This window comes from Ahaetulla prasina, chromosome 1 (assembly GCF_028640845.1).
Source record: "Ahaetulla prasina isolate Xishuangbanna chromosome 1, ASM2864084v1, whole genome shotgun sequence".
Classification (NCBI taxonomy): domain Eukaryota; kingdom Metazoa; phylum Chordata; class Lepidosauria; order Squamata; family Colubridae; genus Ahaetulla; species Ahaetulla prasina.
This window is the reverse complement of record NC_080539.1, coordinates 47891683-47918746: the sequence shown is the minus strand read 5'-3', so window position 1 is coordinate 47918746 and position 27064 is coordinate 47891683. Positions and strand designations below refer to the sequence as shown.

Here is a 27064-nt window from a genome sequence, read left to right as displayed (position 1 = left end):
CTGAAGTGCTAAAAGTATATAAGAAATCCAGAAAACCCCTCTGCGTAACTCCAAATTTAAAACATCTTATTTAAAAATATTTTAAAATTTTAATTTACAAAAAATAAACAAAAACGTAATTTTCTTGAATTCGCCAGAGGGATCCTGAAAGTTTTCTGCATCTTCCTCCATAAATGAATATGGCTCTGGTGGGGTGGGCAAGAGTCCAACCCCTGGAGGTGGCTTAGGAAGAGGAACTATGCCACGTTTTCTAAGTTCTTCCACTTCTTTTTCATCATCATTCTGAGGCTCATCTTCAGTATTCAGTACCTAAAACCACATTAAAATATAATCAGAATATATGGGCTGTTGGCAACTATTCTAGAAGTTAATGGCAAAAACTTATTGAGATCTCTGATATCTGCTCTATATAGCTCAGATTAAATTAGAATACTTCAAAACTATGACAACATTAAAACAGCAGTACTTATTAATTTGGAGTCATTCTTCAAAATTCATGTCTATGAACATTTAATAAAAATTCAGGAATAATTTAGTCTAAACTGGAGTACAGAATAGTACTGGGTCCATGAATTAAATTATACATGGCAAGAGACAAAGTACAATTCCACCTCTGTCTGTCATCCAGTTGCTTTGAAGCTAGATCTTACAGAAGGAGCACCTTGGAACAACAGCTAATCAGCTTTCCCCACCAACATGTCCCAAAACAGAAGATACAGGACAAAACCAGCACTAAACAAACAATACTTAAGAGTCATTTTAAAGGTCATTTCCATGCTGCCCAGTTTCTCCTGCTCCATGATTTTCCTAAAGGAGTAAGGTATGACATAGCAGAAGCTGAGTAGTGGCATTTAAAGATAATTTCTATGTGGAATATTTTCAATAAATAGTTCTTTTTTAACTACTGCCTGCCCTGTACCTCTTCATGTGAAAAGTATAGGGCAAGGGGGAAAGAAAAGTGCATGCCTTTATGAAAACTTTCCATTCCTTTCTCAAACTTAATTTTACAGATCACCATTCAAACTCTTAGAATTAAGAGGATGTTCTAAAACTTTATATAATACCACTTTATAATGTCTTGGTAAGACCGTACTTGGGAATATTGTATCCACTTTTGGTCACCATGATATAAAAAAGATGGTCAGAAAGAGTGCAAAGAAGAGCAACAAAGATGATTAAGGGACTGGAGGCTCAAACATATAAACAACTGTTGCAGGAACTAGGCATGTCTAGTTTAATGAAAAGAAGGACTGGGGTGACACGATAGCAGTATTCCAATATTTGAGGGCTGCCAAAAGGGTCAATCTATTCTCCAAAGCAGGGGACACTAATCTTTCAGACCTCAGGGACCACTAAATTCATAATTTTAAATCCTATGGACCACTAATACAAAATTTTAAAAAGATAAATAGTATTTAGTGCAATATAAAAATGCAAATAATTTTTCTGCGGACCACCAAAATTTTTTCACGGACCACTGGTTGGTATCCACTGCTCCAAAGCACCGGAAGGCAGGACAAGAAGCAATGGATATAGACTAATCAAGGAGAGAACCAAGCTAAAACTAAGGAAACTTTTTTTGATAGAACAATTAATCAGTGGAAGGAGTTGCTTCCAGAAGTTGTGAGTGCTCCAACATTGGAGACTTTTAAAGAGATTGGACAATCAATTGTCTGAAATGGTATAGGGTCTCGTGCTTGTGCAAGGGGTTGGACTAGAAGTCATCCAAGGTCCCTTCCAACCCAGTTATTCTGTTCTCTTCTAACCGGGGAGGAATAGGATATTTCATAAGAAAACAATTTCTCAAGTAGTTTCCTATTTAAGTAGAATTCAACAATTACACTTACCTTTGTTTACATGGAAAGAGTGGATTCATACTTCACAAATTCAAAATATACCCACCCCCCAAAATCTGGAGGTAAAGAAAAGGAATAACCTGCTGAATGCACACTACCCCTCCTCACACCAAGTTCAACTAAATATGAATATGTTTTGTTCTTCAGTCAATAGGCACAAGCAAAGAACCAGAAGCAAGTCTGCTTTGTGTGAGAGGATTACCTCTCGCATAGGGAATTATCCTAGTTCCCTTCCAATTTTACATCTGTTTGGCACAAATCCTTCATTTCATATGCATATATGAACTCACATACAACACTGTAGATTCTTTAATATGCTTATGCGTACATGTTACAAAAGACAAAAAAATGGTAACTAAAGGATATTATGATCTTTTTTTAGAAAGTTATAATCTATTCTCCTTCATTAGGTATCTGATGTATAATAGAAAAACAGAGAGAACACTTTGAAACAAATTAGATTTCCTGAGTAGTTGTAGTCCCCTTAAATATATTAATGAAAGATTAGGCCAAAAAACTTCCACTAAAATATATAAATTGATTTGTTGCTTTGTAGCACACAGTTTACAGGAAGAACAAAAAAAGTTCTGTTTTTCAGTTGTTCAGGTACACTTCACATACAACTGATTCTCTATCAACTTACCTAGCTTTTTTGAAAAACTGGAAGCATTTCTTATTACAAAGTTTGCTTTAGATCAAAGCTTGATTTTGAAATAAAAAGTTTGCTTTAGATAGCATTACTAACCTTATCAAGCAGTTCTTTTGTCTCTTTAGTTAGAGGATCATGAGAAAACTTACATTTGTCACCGTGGTAGCATTTTGCTCCTGTATGATAGAACTTGCAAGGAAATTCATGTGATCAAATATTAAGGAAACTAAATAAGATACTAGTGAAATTCCCACAATTTTGGCATTGCCTCTTTAAAAGGTTTATTATAACATATGCTTGAAATAAATTCCTGAGGAATCATGAGAATTGTGGCTGCTTCCACAATAGCAACCGCTTCCAGAACACTACTATGCAACCTCTGTATAGGAGGGTCATATGGTAGCTCATCCTCTTCTGCTTCTGCTAGATAATTTATGGAAAAGTTAAGTGAACTGGTATGAAGAAGGGGGGAGAGGAGGCCCAACTGCGTTAGATCCAGTGACAGGAAGTACAGCATAGAGTGCATAGACTGGATGGGGGACACCCTTGGAGATCGGGGGCAGGCTCCAAATGAGTTGAGGAGTTGTTGCAGAGTAGGCTTAGGCCTTTCCAGGGCTTCCTTCCCTGCCAACAACCGCAATAAGAAAAGTAGGGTTTGTGGTTCAATGAAGGAATCACATGGGCGCTTTGCTTAATGACTGCCTGGACCTCTTTGGAAGCAGCCACAATTCTCATGATTCCTCAGGAATTTATTCTTAACCATATGTTACAATAAACTGTAAGTTGAGGACTACTGTGTTCATAACAAAGTTTATGCAAATTTAAACAGTAGCACTTTAAAGTGCTTAAAGAAATAAAGTGGTTAAAGAAATAAAAAAGAAAGAGGGAATGCATCGCTAAAAAGTTTTTCTATAATGCTTTTATTTATGTTTCATTATTAATCATTTCTCAACTTTGTTGTATCTTTAATCTGGTGTATCTTTCTAAAAATTGTTATATATTATTATTTCAAAAGAGAAAAAAAAACATTCCTAAAACTGTTACTTACTAATATTTAAAGCCTCTAGTCCTTAGGAACATCTATATTCTACTACAAATGGAACATTTAAAGTGCTATGATCACTTCAGCTTTGATCATAATATGACTGAAATGTTTTTGTCAAAGGATATTATGCATGTAAATGCAGTTTTCTCCTTTGGAACAATAACCCTGAATGTAAAATTTACAGATTTCTTTTTTCTTTTCTATTTCTGCATCATGATCAAATTTACACTGGTCTCCCTGTGAAATAAAGAGAGATTGTAAGTTTCAATAGTGACTTTTTACATTTCATACTATTTTATTTTACTCCACCATTCGAAGAAAATTAAAAATTAATCTTACATTAAAAAGATAAAATGAATTGCAAATAGATGGTTATAAAACTAGAAAACAGATTACATTCTATCAAGTCTCCTTATTCACATATTGATGGAACTGCTAAAGCAGCTATATTCAGTGATGCAACAGTACCTAAGAGCTAACTAGTAGAAAGTATGTATTCAATACTAAATATGAAAGTTCACGTAGGATTTTAGAAATAATGTGTCCAAACAAAATGCACGCATCAATCTTTGTATTATTCTAAGCAATAATTTTCTCTAGTATCATTTATGCTGAATACATGAAAAGTTCCCTCAAATCTAATAAATGCTGGTTATAATTTTTATGGCAATTGGGTTTTAATTACTATAAGACTGAATGGATTTGGCAGGGTAAAATGATATAATAAATAATTAAACTTTAAACTTTGAACAAACTACAATAAAATCTATAATTTGCTTACTTTTTTCAAAGAAAAAAGTACAATTATATATTCACCTTAATACATCGGGCTTCTAAGAAATATTTACAAATTTGTTTTCCCTTGTGTTCCACCGTATGCTGGTTTATGAATGCTTGACTCATAGTTGGCCATTTCTTTACTGGCTTCATTTCCTGTTAAACAAAGGCTCCATTTTAATGTGGTTATTCCTTAAAGGTCACTCAAACACAAAATAGTCAAAGACAAGATAAAATACCCATTTCATAACTAATCATTTATTTATTTATTTTATTTATTTGCAACCCATCTCATTTCATACAACTCAGGGCAGTTTACAGAATTAAAAGCATTGAAGTCATAAAAGATAAATATTTCTAAAACAATAAAAATGAAAATTACAATGAAAAATAGAACTATAGTTAAAAGATGGGGAGGGAGGGGAAGGGAGATAGGATTGCTTCTTTATTCATCAACCACCTCTAGTATGATTGGAACCCTAAAGTCATCTGGTGGAGCCAGGTCTTCAGGCCCTTATGGAAAAGTCAGAAAGTTGGAAGCCGAACTCATCTCAGGAGTAAGATATTCCAATTTCCATGCATACATATATGCATACATATATATGAACAATATATCTTATCATAAAAGATACCAATGTTGGCTACAGTTGTATAGAAGGATTCCATTTTTATGAACAAGTAAGTAATAAAAAGCTATCTTAAAAATCAAAACCCAGTAAAACTGATTTTTTATAGTTTTGTCTTAAGTAGCAGAGCTATAATTGTTATTGTTGTTGTTGTTGCTGTTGTTGTTGTTATTCTTCTTCTTCTTATTATTATTATTATTTAATTTGTATACCGTCCTTCTCCTGAAGGACTCAGGGCGGTTTACGGCCAGGTAAAAAACAATCAATAACACAATACAAATAAAACAATAATTAAAAAACTTATTCAAATTTGGTCGCGATTTAAAATACATTTAAACTATAAAACCCAATTAAAAATTAAAAACCCAATAGTAAAATCTAAAAATTCTATGCCAGTCCTGCGCGGAAAAATAGGTACGTCTTCAGCTCGCAGCGGAAGGTCCGAAGGTCAGGAAGTTGTCGGAGTCCAGGGGGGAAGATCGTTCCATAGGGTAGGAACTCCCCTGGGGGTCGCCAACCGACATTGCTTGGCTGACGGCACCCTAAGGAGTCCCTCTCTCCTCGCGCACAGGTCAGTGGGAGGCAAACGGTGGCAGTAGGCAGTCCCGTAAATAACCCGGTCCTAAGCCATGGAGCGCTTTAAAGGTGGTAACCAACACCTTGAAGTGCACCCGGAAGACCACAGGTAGCCAGTGCAGCTTGCGCAGGATTGGTGTTATATGGGAGCCACGAGCAGCTCCCTCTATCACCCGCGCAGCTGCATTCTGGACCAACTGGAGCCTCCGGGTGTTCTTCAAGGGGAGCCCCATGTAGAGAGCATTGCAGTAGTCCAGGCGAGTGACAATTCAATCACTGGCTGCTCTCCAACCAAATTTTTCTGCTATTAAACTCACCAGGATCATGTTTGTATTAGTCTGATTTTGCAAATGCAGCTATCACTGACTATTAACATTTATCTTAGTTATGTTACTTTTACTTACATAATGCAGTTATCTTAGTTCTAAGACCACTGAAAGAAAAATAAAGCATTGTACAATGCAGTTTTGAATTAAGCTTAATAAATCCACTATTTTTAATGCAATAAACCATTTCCACTTCCACTTACTTCCTCAGATCCTTTATTTACCCCTCTTCCTCTTCCACGATCTTTGCGTTTCAGTTTCTTTTGCATGCTGCGCCCTCGGCCAATACCATAACTATTGCTTGTTTGTGTAGCACCTAAAAGATTACAAATTTCTGGATGAATATAATGATTTATTACTTATTATGGTGCAGAAGAAAAACGATAATATTGTGATGGCGAACCTATGGGACGCATGCTGGAAGTGGCACACAGAGCCATCTATCCAAGCACATAAGTCGTCACCCATTGCTCTTCCAGGTTCTGGCGCGCCAGCAACCAGAAGAGCAGTCGCCTGGTGCACATGTGTGCACCAGGAAGATAATCTTCTGGTTTCCGGCACGTGCATGTGCGTCAGCCACCTAGTCTTCCGGTTTCTGGTGCGCATGTGTGCACAAAGACCAGCTGGCATGTGCATGCAGAAAACTGGAAGATCATCTTCCTGGCGCACGTATGCGCACTGGGCGGCTACTCTTCTGGTTTCTGACATACACACGTGCTCCTGTCTTGGCACTCGGTGCTGAAAAGGTTCGCCAACACTGCTATAATACATACCGCTTATATTTTTCTATTTAGAGATTATTCATTAAAATATAGTGCCAACAAAAAATAATAAAATAGGACACAATTAATATCCACTGATAAAGTTGACCATTAACTTAACTGTTAAGTCTGTTCAAGAAGATGACTTAAGGACTTTTTGAAAATTAATAAGCTGTATCCTTTAATTCCGTAAGAGACTGCATTTCAAAGAACTAGAGCAGCAACAAAAAAGGCTTGACCCCAAATGCCAGCAGATAGATTGCAACAACAGTAGGCAAGTATTTTCAGATGGATTGATTAGCTGTGGAATTTCCTCTAGAAAAAGTTTTTCTCTCAAATATTTATTTATTTTTTATTTATTTATTTATTTATTTAGATTTTTATACCGCCCTTCTCCCGAAGGACTCAGGGCGGTGTACAGCCAGAATAAAATACAGAATATATACAATTAAAAGAAATTAAAAGAAACTATTAATAAACGGCCGATAATTTAAAAAATTTAAAAATTTAAAATCACTAAAACCCCAATTTAAAATCAACTATTTATGCCAGTCCTGCTTGAGTGAATAAATATGTTTTTAGCTCACGACGAAAGGTCCGAAGATCAGGCACTTGACGTAAGCCAGGGGGGAGTTCGTTCCAGAGCGTCGGTGCTCCCACAGAGAAGGCCCTACCCCTGGGGGCCGCCAGCCGACATTGTTTGGCGGACGGCACCCTGAGAAGGCCCTCTCTGTGAGAGCGTACGGGTCGATGGGAGGCATAAGGTAACAGCAGGCGGTCTCGTAAGTATCCGGGTCCTAAGCCATGGAGCGCTTTAAAGGTGGTAACCAGGATCTTGAAGCGCACCCGAAAGACCACAGGAAGCCAGTGCAAACTACGGAGCAGTGGTGTTACGTGGGAGCCACGGGCGGCTCCCATTACCACTCGCGCAGCTGCATTCTGGACTAACTGCAGCCTCCGGGTGCACCTCAAGGGCAGCCCCATGTAGAGAGCATTGCAATAATCCAGCGAGGCGTAACCAGGCGTGAGTGACCGTGCATAAGGCATCCCGGTCAAGGAAGGACGAACTGGCGAACCAAGCGGACTTGGTAAAAAGCCCTCCTGGAGACGGCCGCCAGATGTTCATCAAAGGACAGCCGTCCATCCAGGAGGGCGCCCAAGTTGCGAACCACCTCCTTTGTGGCCACTAACTGCTTCAACAGTCAGCTGCGGGTGCAGCTGACTGTACCGGGGTGCCGGAATCCACAGCCACTCCGTCTTGGAGGGATTGAGCTTGAGTCTGTTTCTCCCCATCCAGACCCGTACGGCTTCCAGGCACCGGGACAGCACTTCGACGGCTTCGTTGGGGTGGTCCGGGGTGGAAAAGTACAGCTGAGTATCATCAGCGTACAGATGATAACTCACCCCGAAACCACTGATGACCTTGCCCAGCGGCTTCATGTAGATGTTGAACAGGGTAGGCGAGAGAATCGACCCCTGAGGTACCCCACAAGTGAGACCCCTCGAGGACGACCTCTGCCCCCCGTCAACACCGTCTGCGACCGGTCAGAGAGATAGGAGGAGAACCACCGATAAACGGTGCCTCCCACTCCCAATCCCTCCAACCGGCGCAGCAGGATACCATGGTCGATGGTATCAAAAGCCGCTGAGAGATCTAATAGGACCAAGGCAGAGGAACAACCCCTGTCCCTGGCCCTCCAGAGGTCATCCACCAACGCGACCAAAGCCGTCTCCGTGCTGTAACCGGGTCGGAAGCCGGACTGGAACGGGTCTAGATAGACAGCTTCCTCCAGGTGCCGGGGAAGCTGCCATGCAACCACACTCTCTACAACCTTCGCTAAAAAGCGAAGGTTGGAGACTGGACGATAATTTCCCAAAATAGCTGGGTCCAGGGAAGGCTTCTTCAGGAGAGGTCTCACCACCGCCTCCTTCAAGGCGGTGGGGAAAACCCCTTCAACCAAAGAAGCATTTATAATCCCCTGGAACCAGCCTCGTGTCACTTCCTGAGCAGCCAGTACTAACCAGGAAGGACACGGGTCCAGTAAACACGTAGTCGCATGCAACCTCCCCAGCAACCTGTCCACGTCCTCGGGAGCCACAGAATCAAACTCATCCCAAATAACCTCAACAAGACGAGTCTCTGCCACCTCGGCTGAATCATCGCAATCATGGTCCAAGCCATCACGAAGCTGAACGATTTTATCGTATAGATAACCGTTAAACTCCTCGGCTCGACCCTGCAGGGGGTCATCCTGTCCCTCCTGTTGAAGGAGGGAACGGGTCACCCGAAACAGGGCGGCCGGGCGGTTATCTGCCGACGCAATGAGGGTGGAAACGTAGGAACGCTTCGCCTCCCTCATTGCCACTAGGTAGGTCCTAGTAAAGGACCTCACTAGTGTCCGATCAGCCTCGGAACGGCTGGACCTCCAAACACTCTCTAGGCGTCTTCTCCGGCGTTTCATCTCTCTCAGCTCCCCAGAGAACCAGGGAGCCAATTGAGATCTACGCCGGGTCAGAGGCCGCAAAGGCACGACACGGTCCAAAGCCCCAGCGGTCCAATAGCCTTGGCCCAATCGATGTAGGCTCTTCTTTTTTGTCCTGGAACAAATAGGCAACCAAAACGCAATCTCTCTGTGTTCTTCTTGAGACCAACCTGACTTCTAATTTCTGTACCAAATACAGATAGTCCCCAACATACAACCACAATTAAACCCAAAATTTATGTTGCTAAGTGTGAAATTTGTTAAGTGAGCTTTGACCCATCTTATGACTCTTTTCGCCACATTTGTTAAGAGAATCACTGCCTATTCTTGAATTAGTAACATGGTTAAGTGAATCTGGTTTCCTGGTTGATTTTGCTTGTCAGGTTGTAAAAGGGGATCACATGACCCTGGGACACTGCAACTGTCATAAATTTGAGTCATTTGCCAAGCATCCAAATGTAAATCATGTGACCATGGGGATGCTGCAACGGTCATAAGTGTGAAAAATTGTCATGTCACTTTTTTCAGTGTCATTGTAACTTTGCACAGTCACTAAATGAACTGTTGTAAGTCGAGGACTATCTGTAAAATGTCCAGAGTAGACAAAAAGGAGCCCGACATATAGTGCATTAGACCTGGAGGCTACCAGCATATGCACCAGTTTTTAGGTTATTCTGTGAAGGATTTTTAAAAATGTTCTAAGATTATAAAATAACAAATTGTTATTTGTTGTTTCTAAATTTGATATACTTTTTTAAAAAATTGTGTAACACACAAGTTTTGCATTGTATTTTGATAAAGCCGTCAGTGCAATACTCCTTCAACATGGCTTTCCAAAGTGGAGTATCACCCTGCTTCTAATAATTTATTTAAGAAAAATATATGGCTCCCCAAATCAGTCTCAGTGACTTTGGGTGGCTTAAAAAGATAAAAACTCAATATAAAAAAAGTAAAAACAAAACCCCCCACTCCTGGCAACAACAATCAATCCATCCATCAAATAAACCACTTGATGGGCTCCATCCCATTCTGGGGTGTCCAGGCCCATTGGCAAAACTAGGTCTTCAGGGCCTTGCAAAAATAATCCCAACGGAATTGCCAGGCTATTTGAGGCAGGTATTTAACTGGCCTTCTAAACATTTCTGATGAGGCAAATTGGTCAGCCTCAAAATTTAAATTGGAGGTATCAAGACTGAGCACCTCACTTTTCCATACTGAAGCATCATTTCATTTGATTGACTGGAGTCAAAGCAGCTGTGCAAAAGTACTGTTTTGCAAAGCCATATGTGTAGACCAGACAGTTACCAAGAAAATAGTCAAAATTTAGTTTATAAAACAATGCAATTAATTTTGGTAACTTATGGCAAGTTTAGATCCTATTTGCAAAATATTGCATATAATTTGTATATAATAAAAGTATTTTTTAAGTTTTTCCATACTTAAATATTATGTCCCTAGATCTGGATGCATCATAATGGACCATCTATTATCTGGACTCTTCAGTGAGGATTTAGATCTAGGCAGGGAATTGAAACAGCATTGGTCATGCTTTTGGGTCACCTCTTGTAGGAGTGGAATGGGGACAGTCCATACATCATGGCTCTACTTGACGTCTTGGTGGCCTCTGATGTCACTGACTATGGTATCTTTCAGGATCAGCTCCATAGGGTGGAAGTAGATGGCACTATATTGTGGAACTTTCATCCTCCCCAGCTGTGGGAGTGAGAGGTCCAACCCTTGACCCCTTCTATGTAAGATTCCATAGATTCAGTAATCTCTCCACTCGTTTAGTTCTAGATGAAACTATTGGGTAAGAATATCCATTACCATGGTATCATCAATACAATATGCTGATAATATCCAGTTATACATCTTCATCCCTGGCAAATTAAGTCCTGCAATTGATTCCTGTCTCATTGCCTGGAGGCTGTATGGGAACTGGATGGAAAACAGCAGGCTTCAGCTGAACCCTAGCAAGGCTGAATGGCTTGAAGTTTCGAAGTCTCCTGAATCTGAGAAAGTACTGTCGTGTTGGATGGGATTACTTAGCTCTAAACAGACCTTATGTACAATCTGGGAGTACTTCTAGATTCATGACTGCTGCTTGGTAGCAGCTGTGGCTAGGAGAGCCTTTGCACAACTTTGTGTTGTACACCAATTGTGCCTTTTCCTGAATTGGGAGTTTCTACTCTCAATTACTCATGCCCTGAATTAATGAAATGCACTCTAAGTGGGGTTCCTGTTGAGAAGTATCTGCAAGCTTCAACTTGTGCAAAATACAGTGGTGAGATCAAATGTGTGCTGCTAGAACTTGCATATCTTACATCTGTACTCCGTGATTGCCAGTTTGCTTCTAAGTTCAACTCAAAATGATGTTTTTTTTACCTTTGAAGTTCTATGTGGCATGGGGCTGGATTATTTGTGGGACTATCTCTCCTGGTTACATCTGCCTATCCAGTCAAGTCTGGCAGAAAGGGCAAGTTACAGATCATATCTGCTAAGGAGTTCCATCTGACAGTGACCTGAAAGGTGAGCCTTCTCTGCTATAGCAGCTGCCCTTTGATGAGATTGCTTAGACCAGGGGTGTAAAATTTGCGTCGTCATGGCAGTGTCACGTGACATATCAGGACTTCCTTCCCCTTTGCTAAACTGGGCAGGGGCAGGGCCAGCACATGACGCATCAGGCCCGCAGGGCGCAAGTTTAACACTCCTGGCCTAGACCCTACTGAATTTAACACTCCTGGCCTAGACCCTACTGAACATGGTTTTGTCAGCAGGCTTGGGGATCCAATGTAAATAGAGAGTGTATTATAACTATCCAGACCTTGGATGCACTCTCCCATTCACTCTGCAGTAAATATATTTATATTTTTAATTTTAAAAGTTTTTAAGGCTTATGTTTTTAATCGTGTTTGTTTCAACTGTATGCCATCCACAGACCTATTCATGAAGTGGATGGCTATATCAATTTATAGATAGATCTCCTGCTAAGTGGCCATGTTAAGTTATTTCCAAAATAATGCATACTTTGATTACATTACTTCTGGCCTATTGCAATGTGCTTCATATAAAGCTGCCTTTGACAATATTCTGAAATAGGCTAGGAAGCTGCAGTTCATTTACTATCAAATACTGCATAAATGGAGTATCTCTTGCTAAAATAGGTGCCTGGGCTTATAATTTGTTTCTGAATTTAATCAAAAGTTCTGGCATTACTGACCTTTAAAGATTTGAAAGATTTATGGACAGAATATTTAATGGATTGCTTCTGTATGAATCCTATATGTTGAAATAATTTTCAGAGTATTCTTTGTACATCTCAAAACGCAACAATCTGTATGGCTGGAATAAGAACATCTTTTTGATAAATTTATCTAGGCTTCATTTTTGAATAATTTTATTCAACTTATCAAAATATAAGATATAATCAAATGGACATACAATCTCGCTCATGTATAATCTTGCTTTATTTAATATTTAAATATTTTATTGCTATTTTTATAAGTCTGGTTTGTGATTTGTTGTTTATGTATTTTTATTGCGAGCTACATGGAACTCTACAAGATAAATATGTTCTAAATAAACAAATTAATGTTATTACTAAGCCTTGAAGCCGTTTTGATTACCAGGTATATAATTAAATGCAATCAACTACCATCTAAGAAGCAGAGTGCTTTCTGAAAATCGTCCATCCCCAATTTTAATGTTCTGGCAACTTAAATTTGGTTAAACAGTAAAGTAAGTATTCAAACTGTTTTTGAGGCAGGAAAAACTTAATTGTTCTTTTAATGTGCTTCTTCAGAGTATTAGCTGAGGAGCAGTTTGGAATCTTTTTGCATAGGACTATTTAACCATTACACATAAAACTGAAGTTACAAAATCAATTCATTTAATCCCCGAAGTTTCAGACTTTTCTGATCCATGAGCCATGTTTAATTTACAGGGCAAATACATTTCTCTAGAATGTCTAAACACATGACAGAATTCAAGAACTGTATGGGAAAGGGACTTTTCAGCATTAAAATACTTGCTCCTACTATGTTTTCCTTTCCTTTAATAAAGGAATTCTCTGCTTTTCACTTATTCTTCAATTGAGCAGAGTTCTAAGAAAAAGCATACATCTCATTGAAAGGCATCGAAGGATATGTATAAATAGCAAGAATAATGCTAGCCATTCTCAAATTAACATGCTTACAAAAATTACATTAACTGGACTTCAGGTATAAACATTACACATATAATTCCTTTTTTATTAATATGTAATTGTTCTACTGGAATAATATAACTATGTTGTCTATGTTCTCTTATGTTAAAATTTCTGATGATTTATAACTGAATGAACCTTTTTGGATATAGGAAAACTGGAAAGTTTAGACTGGAAGACAAAAACCATAAGGCTAATGAACCTATAAAAGTATAATTAAACTCACTGGAAATATAATGGTGGTATGATTAATGGTGAGGTGATTATTGACCGTTTTTATTGCCACTAATGCATTAATAGTGAAGTTCTGTAATAATAAATGTTACTCTGTATTCCATTCTGCATAGATAGGTACAAACTCAGATTTAATTGTTCTTTGATTACTGCCTTACCTTTGTGAATTCCTTTCATCCCTTGCTTTTTCCCTGGTTCTTTTGAAATTGGAGCTTCTAACTCATTAGTCTCTTTCGCTTGTCTATATTGCTTTAACTGCTCAGCAAAATCTTCTTTTTCATCTTCATTGTAGCCAAAATCATCACTGTAATTATCATAATCTTTGCTTTTTGATTTTTTATTATGTTGTGTCTTCGGTGAAGGGTTATATTTTCCTGAAATATGCCCATGCTGGATAAAACATAAAGATAATTAGAAGCATATGAGAATACTAATTAAGAATAAATCTCTAATATATAATGTAACAAGATGTATCAAGATTCTATCTCAGATTTACCAGCATATATATTGTAGCATTTACTCTTCTAAAGTTTTCTTTACTGCAATTTTAAAAAATATACTATCAGCATATTAGTCTTACAAATTTTCAAAAATGGGAGGAAACTGTTTCTAGTGATAACCCCAGGACAAATTGACAAATTGACAATTACTGAGGTAAGATGTCTGCTCATTTAATTATGAGTATATAGTACTGTTGAAAGATTCTAAAATGAAATAATTGATTATTGCATGTCTTTTTCAAAATCAATGTTTTCCCCATATTGAATATATAATTCATGTTAACGTAAGTTATAGAAGACAATACTTTTTCAAGCAAAGCACAGATTCTTTCTTCAAGTGAAGCTAAATGTATACTGTATATGCAAGAAATTAAGATGGATAAGAAAGTTTTAAAAGTAGCCAAGAGCTTCTCTGAAACACAGATTTAATAGATTTGAATCAATATTTTGTTTGAAGTCAAAGTTACATGACTTTATTGAACATTCATTTGATTGCATCATTTTTGTTGCAATAAAATTAAACCTGCATGGATACAAACACCTCTGATACAAGCAGTTTTTCCTTATATCTTTTCTCTTTTCTCTCATTCTGGTGGGAGATAAAAATATACATACAAGACCTGTATCTTCTTATCCTAGAGGCACTCTACTTTCATATCTTTCGTTTCTCCAATGTCCATTTCTGTTTATACAGGAAAATAGCCAATTTAATGAATTCCAGAAAGAAGAAAAAGATCAGTATTATATTAAACTGTCTGGAAAATTCCCATTCTGGATTCCCTTTTTAATTTTTTTTTAAATGTTGACATTAATTCCAATCATATTAAGTTTGTGTGATTGCTGAAAATGTTAAGTAGAAATGATTTGATTCAAATTAATTTGTTAAAGTAAAACACTTATACTACTTTTATTTTATTTATTAATTTATAAAACTTATTAGCTGTCCATTTTATGACAGGGCAACTCTGAGCAGCTTATAATCATTAAAGGTACATACACACACACATTCAAACGCAAGTTAAAACAAGCCAAACATTAAGATCCAATTAAAGATGGAAGGGAGCAGGATAGAAGGGAGGTGGGATCAGTCATTAGTTGATCAACCCTCTCCACTATCCATTTTTGGATGTTCCCCCACTGGACCCCTAAGCTGGCTGGCAGAGCCGGGTCTTTAGGCTCTTATGGAAGATCAGGAGGATTGGGGCTGACACGGGGGGTGGGGGGCAGTAAAAAGATGTTCCAGAGGGGAAATGCAATGGCAGAAAAGGTCCTTCTTCTGAACTCTGCCTGCTGGAATAAGTGGCCGCATGGGTGAGGCGGGCCAATCTCAGTGGAATGAAATGGTCCCGCAAGTATTCTGGACCCATACCATGAAGGACTGTAAAGGTGATTACCAACACCTTGAATTGCACCTGGAAGCAAACTGGCAGCCAATGCAGCTCGCAGAGCAGTGGTGTTTGATGGGCCATTCTTTGGCCCCAAGAACTGCCCACACGATCGCACTCTGCAGCAGCTGTAGCTTCCAAATGCTCTTCAAGGGTAGTTCATGTAGAGTGTATTACAATAGTCCAACTGTGAGGAACATAAGAACATAAGAACTGTGAGGAACATAAGATGAGGAACATAAGAAGCTTTGAAATGTCTGTTTCGGTAAGAGATATTTATTGGATTTGCTTGTCTATTATCTCATATTAATGTCCATATCATACATGTGTAACAGGCAGCTATATAGTATTCATAGAAACTTATTTAATCAACATGTTTCTGCAGCTTCACTATATTCTATTATGAAAAATAATATGGTACAGATATCAGATTATCAGAAATCCACAATAATATCCATTTCCTCTCAAATGTATGAATTAAATGAAGATTTTTATACAAATTGGGAAAAGGGCAGAAATAAAAATGGTTTCATTTTGACCGGGGATTTTACTCACTTGCAAAAGTCTTGGAAATTTTAGTCACTCCAATAAGGCGACATCCCTTTATAGCCTTTTATGCAGGTAGTCCTTGATTTACAAGCATTCATTCAACAATAGTTCAACGTTAAGACAGCCTTGGAAAAGGTGACTTATGACTTGTACTTACATTTATGACAGTTGCATTCCTGCAATTTGATAGCTTGGCAACTGGCTCACATTTATTGCCAGTTGCAGTGTGCTGTGATCATGTGATTGCAATTTGTGACCTGTTTTGCCAATTTCTGACCAAAAAATTTTTTTGGGAAAAAACACCCACTGGGAAAGTTGGGTTTGGTTAATGACCTTATTATTTGCTTAACAACTGCAGTGATTCATTTAAAGACTGCTATAAAAATTGTCATAAATTTGGGTCTGATTTAATTTATGACTGCAATGACTAATGACAGAAATTCCAGTCCCAATTGTGGTTGTAAATCAACAACTATCAGTGTCATATTTGCAGTACTTATCCTTACTTCCACATCACAAAGAGTAACAAACAAGGAATAAGAATTATTTGTTTAGGGAATAAACTATAATTACATATTCCAAAAACAATATAGTGTACTTATATGTCTAAACTAATCCAATATAATTAATTCAAAAGAATGATTCACATCTTTTGACAAAAATGATCAAGCAACTATTTAAACAGCATGGAAAAACAAACAAAATGAAGTTTACTTGAAAGCTGTACCTGAAGGAATGAAGACTCATAATCTCTATAGAAACCAGCTCCTTTCTTATGAGATCTTTCTGTACGTTCAGCATCAGAGTCAATGCTATAGTCGGAACTATCATCACTAGAAGGTGAATTATGCTGAAAAGGAATAACATTATCATTTATACAATGATTGCTGTAATATAATCATATTGTGTGTGTGTGTGTGTGTGTGTGTGTCTGTGTCTGTGATTTCACACACATCTATCTGTATGATTAAAATTACTACAAGTATATCTGAACAAAGATGAGTGCAAGCTAGGGTTATACAAGGCAAATTGGCACAAGGATCAGTTTATCACCAATTAAGATAGGTTGTGCATAGTCTCATGCAGTATTGGAACACTTAATGAGCCTTGCCAGGACACATTTCAGTTCACATGGGAGTAAGAATGTTAGAAACAGCATGTGATGATAGCTCAATGGACTGTTTTTCTACACTATTTTGCAGTCTATAGGAACTTCACCTTTTCAAGGAGTTAATATTCAGTGACCTAATTAAAGCAAAGGCATTCCAGTATAGTTTTACATTTTGTTTAAATGGGAAATAATTATTAGTTAGAAATAAACTGAACAACACTTCATACCTTGTGTTTATCTCGCCTTCTCCTTTTTGATTTTTTCTTCTCTTTTTCTTTTTTGCGCTTCTTTCGTGATTTTCTATGAGATTTTTCATTTTTAGGTTTATCTTCAACTTTTGTGCCTTTTTCTTCCTTATCTTCTTCAAGTCCAGCATCATCTATTTCACCATCTTCAAGTTCACCATCCTCTCTGCTTAAGAAAGATAAAATTAGATAAAATAAGAATTTGGAAGATTGCAGGAACAATGAAAAATTGTTATATATCCATATGTCTGCTAGTCAAAATAGTGACATGCGTTTAAATATTCTCACCCTAAATTGCATCTAGCAATATATTTATACTTCACATTTCTAAATATTTTATATTTATTATATTTCTTATATCAGACCATACAATTTCAATTTTCTTAATATTATTTTAATAAATATAACTAATTCTCAAAATAGTTCAGAACTATATAATTTCTAATTACCAATATACATCTAAAATATATTAATACATTTAGTCCTCATCTTACAATCACAATAGGGACCAGGCTTCTGGTTGTTTTTACAGTCATAACTTGAGACACCCACGTGACCGGACCTGATTTTTTTTATGGCAGTTATTAAGCAAATCACTATGATCATTTAGTGAATACTATGGTCATTCCAGGCAAGCTGGTTGTTAAGCGCTTTACATCATGTGACAACAAGGATATATGTTTGTACGTGGGATGACATTTTGTGATGGGCAGAAGTGCTTTACAGGCTGTTAAGCACTGGTCTGGGTCCATCATAATTTTTTGTTGTTAAGCAACTGGTCATAATAAATTGAGGATTACTTATAGAAGATTGCAGAAAGTAGACTAAAATTCAACATTACAAATTATTTAGATCTTTCTCAGTGCCACAATCATTACAATATCTGCTGGAAGATTAAGACATTCTGATTTAAAATCTGGAAGAAAGGTTTTTGAGACAGTAAAGTGCAATGATTAAGCTGTGACACTATATATGAGGACACTGGTTTCTATTCCTACTCTTAGCCCTACATCAAAAATTGCTGTTGTGGGGTAAAAATACACTTTGTACTAAAGTTACAAATGCATACCAGATAAAAATATTATTGCTAAAAATAACAAACTAAATGAATTATCCATTTATGTTATAATATATAATTATATGTAGAAAAACATAAAATTATGAAATATTATATATTATAAACAGATTAGTTTACCCAATTAAACAGGTCAAATAGTATTTTTAATGTTGCTGTTTGTTTCCTTTGTTTGAAGGTTACTTTACATAAATTATAGTTATGTATTATTTTATTTATTTTATTTTTGCTGAACTCAAGACAGCAAATACACTAATGCTCTCACTTCAGATTTTCCACAGAACAATCTTGTGAGATTGGCTAAGAGCTTGACTGATCCAAAGTCACTCAATTAGCTTTCATGCTTAAGGGAAGACTAGCAGACTATCTTCTGGTTTCTACCAAGCACCTTAGCTCTATTGTATACAAACTCAAACAAAATTAAATTGTTTGTATTAATTTGAAATTTTATTCATCGTTGTTTATAATTCATGCTTTTAAAACTGTATTAGGGGAAAACTTTTGGCATAATTTTCTCTGGTACAACCTAAAGTACAGGTTAATGTAGATTTTAAGAATCATATCAGAAGTGCTATGCTGAAAATATGGAACAGATATAAACCCTGACTGTGCCTGAAAATGCGTTTATCTCAGCATGGAAGCATACAGGAAAGAAACAATACATAAAGAAAAATGGTTAAAATACTGAGAGTTGATAGAATAGGAACATGGAGAACATAAGATAAAATCAAGAGAGCAATTGGCTGCTGAAGAATTTAGTTTTCAGTTTTTTATATACAAAGTTAAAAAGAAGATTTAAAGCACATAATAGGACATTTGGCACAGAGCAGAACAAAAATTGAATTTGAACTATGTACAAATGATAAACATGTACCTGCATAAATACATAAACGTTCATTGAAATTTGAAGCAGAAGAATTAGTGAAAGACTAAAATAAATTGGTGTAAGAATTTTGGACACAATATACTGATGGAACTGTAGAAAAATATGTGGTTTATAGGATTAAAATTTATCTTAAAAGAGATTTTTTATAAAATGATATATCACTGATATATGACTCTAAAAAATTGTCTAGAATGTATAAAAGTATTTCAAATTTGTGTTGGAAATATGGACAAAATGAGGAGTAATTTTATCATGCCTGTAGACTTGTAAAAAAAATCAGACATTTCTGGGTTCAAGTACATATAAGGACACAAAGAATTTTAATAACCAACATTCAACTGAAATCAGAAATTTTCTTGTTGAGATTAATGGACAGTTAATAAAAAAAGAACCATGGAAGATTATTTTTATGTATGATTCTTGCTGTAATACTTTTTTATGTATATGCACAAAAATGGAAAGACTCTGAAATACCCACAAAGGAGGAAAGATTGGGAAAGATGACAGAACCAGCAAAAATTAACTTTTTTGATCAACAACTATATTTATCAGTGCCTGGAAACCCTTATGGACTTTTTACTGAAAAAGAAAAAGAAAAATGAACTTGTGATTTATAAGTCTGACTATTAGAAAGGAAAGCTTACAGAAAGAAGGAAACCATGCTGTAAGTTTAGAAAAAGAGAATAAAATATAAATGCATTTATAACTGCTACCAAAAAGATCAGAAGTTGCTTATTTATAATCTTTTCTTTATTTTTCTTTTCTATTTCCTCTATTTTCTTATTCACTATTCTTTGTTTCTTTGATTTTTCTATTATTTGAATTGTTTTTATCTTGTTAAAAAGTTCAATTAAAAATATTTAAAAAACAATTCAGAACACATTCTAAGATAGATAAAACAGCAACTACAGCCACTACTGTTTTATTTTTTGAGAATGCCCCTTGGGGTCTATGTAGGGCCCTGGGAAAGTTCCAGAAATACATGATAAGTTTGCAGATGGTATTTTATAATGTTTGCCACCATTTTTATAATTACAATAGTTATTTCAGAAAATTCATTGTAAATGGGTTAGTGGGTATACTGTTATTCATAGACACCAAACTGATACTTCAGAATATAATTATGCTTTGTAGTTTGAAATAATGTACTCCAAAAACAAATCTATTTACTACTGGATAAACATCTTTCCGAAGTCCTTCCGAGATAAAATGAGAACGCAGATTGTTTGGGGTAATATGCTGCCTTTGTAAACCACTTAGAGAGAGTTGTAAAGCACTGTGAAGTGGTATATAAGTCTAAGTGCTATTACTATATCTCACACATTAGTAAATGATGCCTAAACCTGTAGCAAAAGCTAGTAAGTTATTCAAAGATCTCCTGTTCTTACAAATACCCTTTATTTTCACAATTAGTAAGGAGTACAGAGTTAAAGCTACATTTGAAGAATGAAGCGTTCTAGGTCATAATAATACAGTGAAGTTTAATTCCCTTACTTTTCATGCTCACTTAAATTGGCCTTCTCCAAATTGGCATTGCCTAGATAAATTGGATTATAATTTCCAGAATTCCATATCAACTTCTGGGATTTGTAATCAATATTTCTGGACAGTATCAAATTGAAGAAGGTAAATTTAAAATGTACACAGAGCTAGGGAAACTTTAGAACAAAGGGAAAAAAATTCAACACAGCTAATGGAAACATTGGCACAGCTGGCAGAGAAACAGGATGTGTTCAGAAAAGTGACTTAGCTCAGCCATGCAATAAGCTCCCTAAGGTATAAATGAAATCATTTTTGGGCTACAGTTATATAAGATTCTTAATTTATAAGTATTCAGATGTGTTTAATATATTCAGTTTCCAAAGTGAAGTCAACCAAGATGACCTTTTCAAAATGTAAGATACTGTAATTATGCCTTTAATGTAATAGTTACTTAACAATTTGCTGGCCATTGGAACTTAACATGTATTTTAAACTACAGTTTAGGCATACAAGAACTTTATATATAGCATTTAAATTACACTTTTGCCACATTGATATGTGTGTGTGTGTGTGTGTGTGTGTGTGTGTGTGTCTGTCTATCTATCTATCTATCTATCTATCTATCTATTACAAAAGCAGAGTAACAGTGTAACAAGAATATATCTTATACTGTTACTTTGAGAGAAAAACAGTTTTGAAAATAAATTTCCAAAACCTATTTTTAACTTCATCCTATTAATAAAGATTTTAAAAATATTTAACTTGATAGAAAGTAAACAACGAAGATGCAAAAAATATATTTGCTTTCCATTATTTCAATTGAACTCTATAAAACTACATTATAGTTTTAGATTTGAAACTACATCAATTTTTTAAATTAATAAACTAAAATGTGATAATGCATAACTGAGAAAGGCTCTTTCCAAATTTTTAATAGCAAACTTTAACCATACTTTTAATTACTGGTATTTATATAAAAATATTAAACAGATCAGTGAAATGACTGATAAGTGCAGTGGTGGCATACTTCTTGCAATTAGTGTATTAATTTTCAAAAAGGAAATTAATTTAACTGACAATCATAGAAGTACCAAATATTCCCATGTAGCTGTAAATTTTTACGATACCTTCTAAGACTTCAGTATCATGAACTTCTATGGAATATAATACTTGGGGTCTTCACTACTACTTCTATACTTTTGAAGAGATGCTAATGGACTTTCATTTGTATCTTAAATTCCAAATTATTTTATATTATGAAGACAAAGATTAATGCATGTATATTTTGGAAAATTAGCAAATGGATAATTAAAGTCATTTAAGTTAATTTTTAAATACTTAAATGTTAAAACAATTACACATGAATAAGCTATATTTAAATTTTAAGCTTTGTACACTAACTCAATTTATTTATGAACTCTCATGTAGAAAAATAGTCAAGAAATGCAGTTTCAGGGAGTTACTAGTGAATGGTTTAAAGCATTTATCTTATCTATTCCAGATATATTTAATTATGTCAATGCAAAAATGGAACAGGAGAATGGGCAGCTGTATCTAAGAACTAAGATGGGCCATCACCACAGGTTAAATAATTGAGATCTGTCTCTAGATCATTTTATCGAAACAAAATGAGAGCTCTCTTGAAATGAAAAGAGCACATCCTTTTGTTTCCTTCAAAATGTTACATGGAAGTCGGTGAACAAGATAACTCCATTGTATTTGAAATACTGTAATTGAATGTGGACTTTCACTACTTGTTTTGAGATTCCTGACTTTTCTAATGAGCGAGAAAGGGGGGAGGGAGATAGATTGCATGGAAAGGTCCCTACTTCAAAATAAGGAAGTACAATTCTTGTCTACTATTCTGTCAAAAACGATTAGGTAACCTCAACTTTAAAGTTATCCACTTAAAATATGTTTCATTGATTAAAGACATCTTGAAGGTTAAAAGGAAAGAATATAATAAATTATTATTGCATTTGTCATGGTTAACAGGAATAATTTAATTAGGGGCTATTTTGCACAGTCATACAATTTCTAAGCCTTAGGTGTCCTTCTTAGCCTTGGTATAATTCCACTTATCTAAACAGATCCACTTATAGATTTAGATTGGCTGGTCAACGTCAATATTCTACATGAATGATTTTGTAAAAAATTTGTCCAATTGTATAGAAAAAAGTGTTATATTTTGCATACATCTTGTATTATTGCAGTTTGTCACTTATCTGGAAGTCACTGTATTTTGTTTTGGTTCTACTAATTAACATGCAAACTTTATCTTGCTGGACAGTTCAGTTCAGGTTGACTAATACAGGTAGTCCTCGATTTACGACTACAACTGAGCCCAAAATCTGTGTTGTTAAGTCAGACATTTGTTAGGTGAGTTTTGGCCCCATTTTACAGTATTTCTTGCCACAGTTGTTAAGTGAATCACTGCAGTTGATAAGTTAGTAACATAGTTGTTAAGTGAGTCTGGCTTCCCCATTGACTTTGCTTGTCAGAAGGTCACAAAGGGTGATCCCATGACCTTGGGACACAGCAATAGTCCTAAGTATGAACCAGTTGCCAAGCATCTGATCACATGATTCATGGGGATGCTACTAAATCATAAGGGTGAAAAATGGTCATAAGCCAGTTTTTTCAATGCCTTTGTAATTCTGAACAGTCACTAAATGAACCGTTGTAAGTCCAGGACCACCTGTATTAAAAGTAACAATGCTGTATTGCAGTAACCATTTTGAAATATCCACTGTCTAATCAACAATTTAAAACACTGTAACTAGGTTACTGAAGAAGTGCTGATTTGAAGGCATGATATATGAGGCCCAGACCTGATTCGCTGTAGCTATGGGCAAGTCATTTGAATTGCTATTCTCCTTGGTATTCCTGTTTGTACAAGAGGGGAAAAGGCTATATCCTACTTACTGTGTTGCTGCATGAATAAGGGATTATGTAATGTTTTGTATCACTTTCATAAAACAGAATTGTACATACTTGTGGAGGGACACTGGGATTATAGGAGACTTGTCTGTTAATGGGACCTCCATTACAAATCTTGATGTAAAGAAAATTTTTGCATACATGTTGGAAAATGTAGGAGAAATAATTTCAGGTTTCCACATGTTTAAAAACAATTTAGTGAAGAATGCCGTATCTGTATGAAAACAAACATTTGCACAGAGACAGAGACAGAGAGAGAGAGAGAAAGAAAGAGGAAAAAAAGGAGCAGGACCTCAAACCAGAAAATGCCTCTGGTTTGTTAAGATTATGGAATTAGAATTGTAAACTGGCAAAGAGAAAAATCTGACAAAACCTCATATATACACACATACAAAAAGAGTTCTAGTTAATGTGTAGGGTGTATACATTGTTATACAGCTTCATATATGTTACATATATGAGGGAATACAGTCTGCCTTTGAGTTCAAATGGCAATGAGACAGGGGATTAAGAACAACAGTGACATTACACACAGCCAATGTAAAGTGCATTTTATGAAAAAAAAATAAAAAAAAAGGAAATGTAAAAAAAATGCATGCAAAATGCACCTTGAAGTTATTACCCACCCTTAAAAACATCCTTGTATCTAGACTAAAAAGAAAAAAAAAACCCACCCCTACCTCAGGCTGAAGGTGACTTTCCCCCATACAATGCTATAGACATTTTCTTCTCTTAAATTCACCTAGGCACATTTAAGACATCGTTATTACCACCATTATCATCATCATCATCACATAGCATACCATCATTCTTAGTTATTATCACTGTTAATTATCACCATTGAGAAGCGGAGAGAGAGAAAGAGAAAGAGAAGAACGTTACTCGACCTTTCGTCCCCTGCATGTTGCCTGTCAGAGTCGGGCATGTTTTGGTCAAGAACTGGGTTTGGGGGCTTGGAGAATAGGCTTTCAAAGGCCATTGTGCTGGCTGTGCCTGTGTGCAGGGAGGAGGAGGAAGGGGGGAGGAAGGCAGGACGCTGCTGCCAGTCGTAGGGCGCAGGGAGAGGAGGTGGAGGCGGCGCGCACTCGTGCGCACACACAAAAAAAACACACACACACACACTCAAACGAGGGAGCGGCGGCGCTGCGTCTACAAGGCTGGACGACGCGAGGTGTCCCGTCCCCCCGTGCAGCGGCGAACGAGACTTCCCTCACGGATTTACTGAATTGGGGGGAACACAAACATACGCTACACGGAGGGGCATTTTTTTAACGGCCGCCTGAGGGGGGGCTGTCCTGCATCTCACGGGGAGAAAAAAGAGATGGGAGTTAAATGCAGCTTATGAGGAGGAGTTCGGTACACACAGACCATACGGAGGAAGGAGGCAGCAGGAAGAAACAGGCAGAGCGGAAGGGAGGAAGACGGGACACGTTGGCCGGAGAGATGAGCTGCTCTGATTATGTCTTCCTTACAAACATGGCGCCCGCCCGCCCGCTCGCTCACTAACAAGAGAGAGAGAAAGACGGGAAAAATGGGGGACCAATGGCGCGCGCGGAATGGATGGGGGTGGGGGCGGAGGCTGGACACGCTCACAAAATGGCGGCGGTTGGCGTCGCTCACAAAGCGCCGAGCAAGGCTAGGAAGGCAAAAAAAAAACAAAAAAAAAACGGCCAGCTTCTCCCTGGCAGCTTTCGGGTCGCCGTGACCGATGCGGGGTTTGGTTGCGCGCTCTTCTGTGCCTCGTTGTCGTCATCGGGTATAGGAAAGGCTTCCCCGCCTGCCATTGGCTCACGCCGCCGAGGACAAGATGCCCGTTGGGCGCGCTAGGGGGGAAAAAAAAAAGGGAAAGCGAAAAACGCGCGCCCCCACATGGCGATGGCGCAATCGCTCTCGGAGGAGATTGAGCGCTGTACGGCCGCGTGGAAAGGTTCGCCTCTTGGGCTTCTCTTTGCTGCGCCTTGGCTTGAGAGCAGGACGAGAAGGCACCTACTCGTACAAGAAAAACAGGGAAACGGATAACTTATTGTCAGTCCCTACTCACGCTCAGTAATGGTAGGACCGCATTGAAAACAAAAGGGGAAATGAATTCGCTCAGGTGTTCGGAAAAGGCGAGGGCAGAACTATCAGCGTGAAGCCTGGTTACTTTTTGGATGGAAGACCGTTAGGAAATCTCAGTTGTAGCTTGGACTGAGAAATAAGTTTTTTTTTAAAAATACTCGAAGAAGCGAAGGGGAAGCTCTCTTGCTTTTTATAGCATTCTCTCTTGGTCTCGGCTTTACTGTCAAATAAGCAATTATTTATTTATTACTGTCAAATAAGCATGCATAAACGCACCAGTGTGCCTACTGTCCTAATGTTTTCTTTTATTCGTACCCTTTACATGTATTTATAATTATGTTTACACTTCAGTAGTGGATTTCAAAAAATTTTACTACCAGTTCTGTGGGTGTAGCTTGGTGGGCGTGGCAGGGGAAGGATACTGTAAAATCTCCATTCCCTCCGGATCAGCTGGGACTTGGGGGGGCAGAGAATGGATGGGGGTGGGGCCAGTCAGAATTTTTACTACCGGTTCTCCAAACTACTCAAAATTTCCGCTACCGGTTCTCGAACTGGTCAGAACCTGCTGAAACCCACCTCTGTTACCCTTGTATCTGTCATAAAATACATGCTTGATGAAAATAAACAAATAAAAATAAAATAAATATCTTTGTGTCCATCCTGTCATCAGGAGCTAAAGTTGAGTTTAGTATACTTTACCTTTTAGTACTTAATCCATTTTTATATTGCAGGTACATAGCTTGACTTCTGACTCTATGCAGCACCCAGTCCTCTAAAAGTTTTACCAAATTTTAATTTGAGATGACAGATTATTAAGCGACTGGAGAACAGTGTTAATTACTTAATTTTGATCATATTTAAATGAAATAAAATACTTTATGCTACATGCTTATCCAATAAGGGTTGTATGTCTGAGGCAAGCTCAATCCTTGGTGAGTTCCTGAACACTCAAGATTATTATTTTTTTTGCAACTGTATGGAACTGGTTTGCCAATGTCTTTTTCCAGGATATTTTCTAACTTTCCAGTCTAGCCTATAGTTCTGATCAATTTAATTTTATTTATTCATTAAATTTATATCCTGCCCAATTTCCAGCAATTCAGTAGTTTACCAATTGTTAAAAACATCTAAAAATAAAGAAACAACAAAACCAAAAAAAGATGACAAAATTGGATGAGAACAAATTAAAAACAACCCCCATAATCTAAGGAGAGTTTCAGTGGCCCTTGTTTGGGTGAAGAGTGAGATCTTCAGGGCCCTTTGAAACACCAGTAGGGTGGAGGCTGTTTGAATCTC

General features: G+C 37.0%; 1 protein-coding gene across 1 annotated transcript in view; it reads right to left on the bottom strand.

The window, feature by feature from the left end:
• ZC3H6 (zinc finger CCCH-type containing 6) overlaps positions 1-26676 on the bottom strand; it is a 29282-nt gene extending 2606 nt beyond the window's left edge. The window contains exons 1-9 of the mRNA XM_058168980.1: positions 24598-26676; positions 17310-17493; positions 16699-16821; positions 13696-13927; positions 6059-6171; positions 4367-4483; positions 3676-3787; positions 2602-2711; positions 99-309 (exon numbers count right to left, since the gene is read on the bottom strand). Coding sequence (XP_058024963.1) covers positions 99-309; positions 2602-2711; positions 3676-3787; positions 4367-4483; positions 6059-6171; positions 13696-13927; positions 16699-16821; positions 17310-17493; positions 24598-24689 — 1294 coding nt within the window. The 5' untranslated portion in view covers positions 24690-26676. The remainder of the gene's footprint in view (positions 1-98; positions 310-2601; positions 2712-3675; positions 3788-4366; positions 4484-6058; positions 6172-13695; positions 13928-16698; positions 16822-17309; positions 17494-24597) is intronic.
• Positions 26677-27064: the final 388 nt, after the last annotated feature.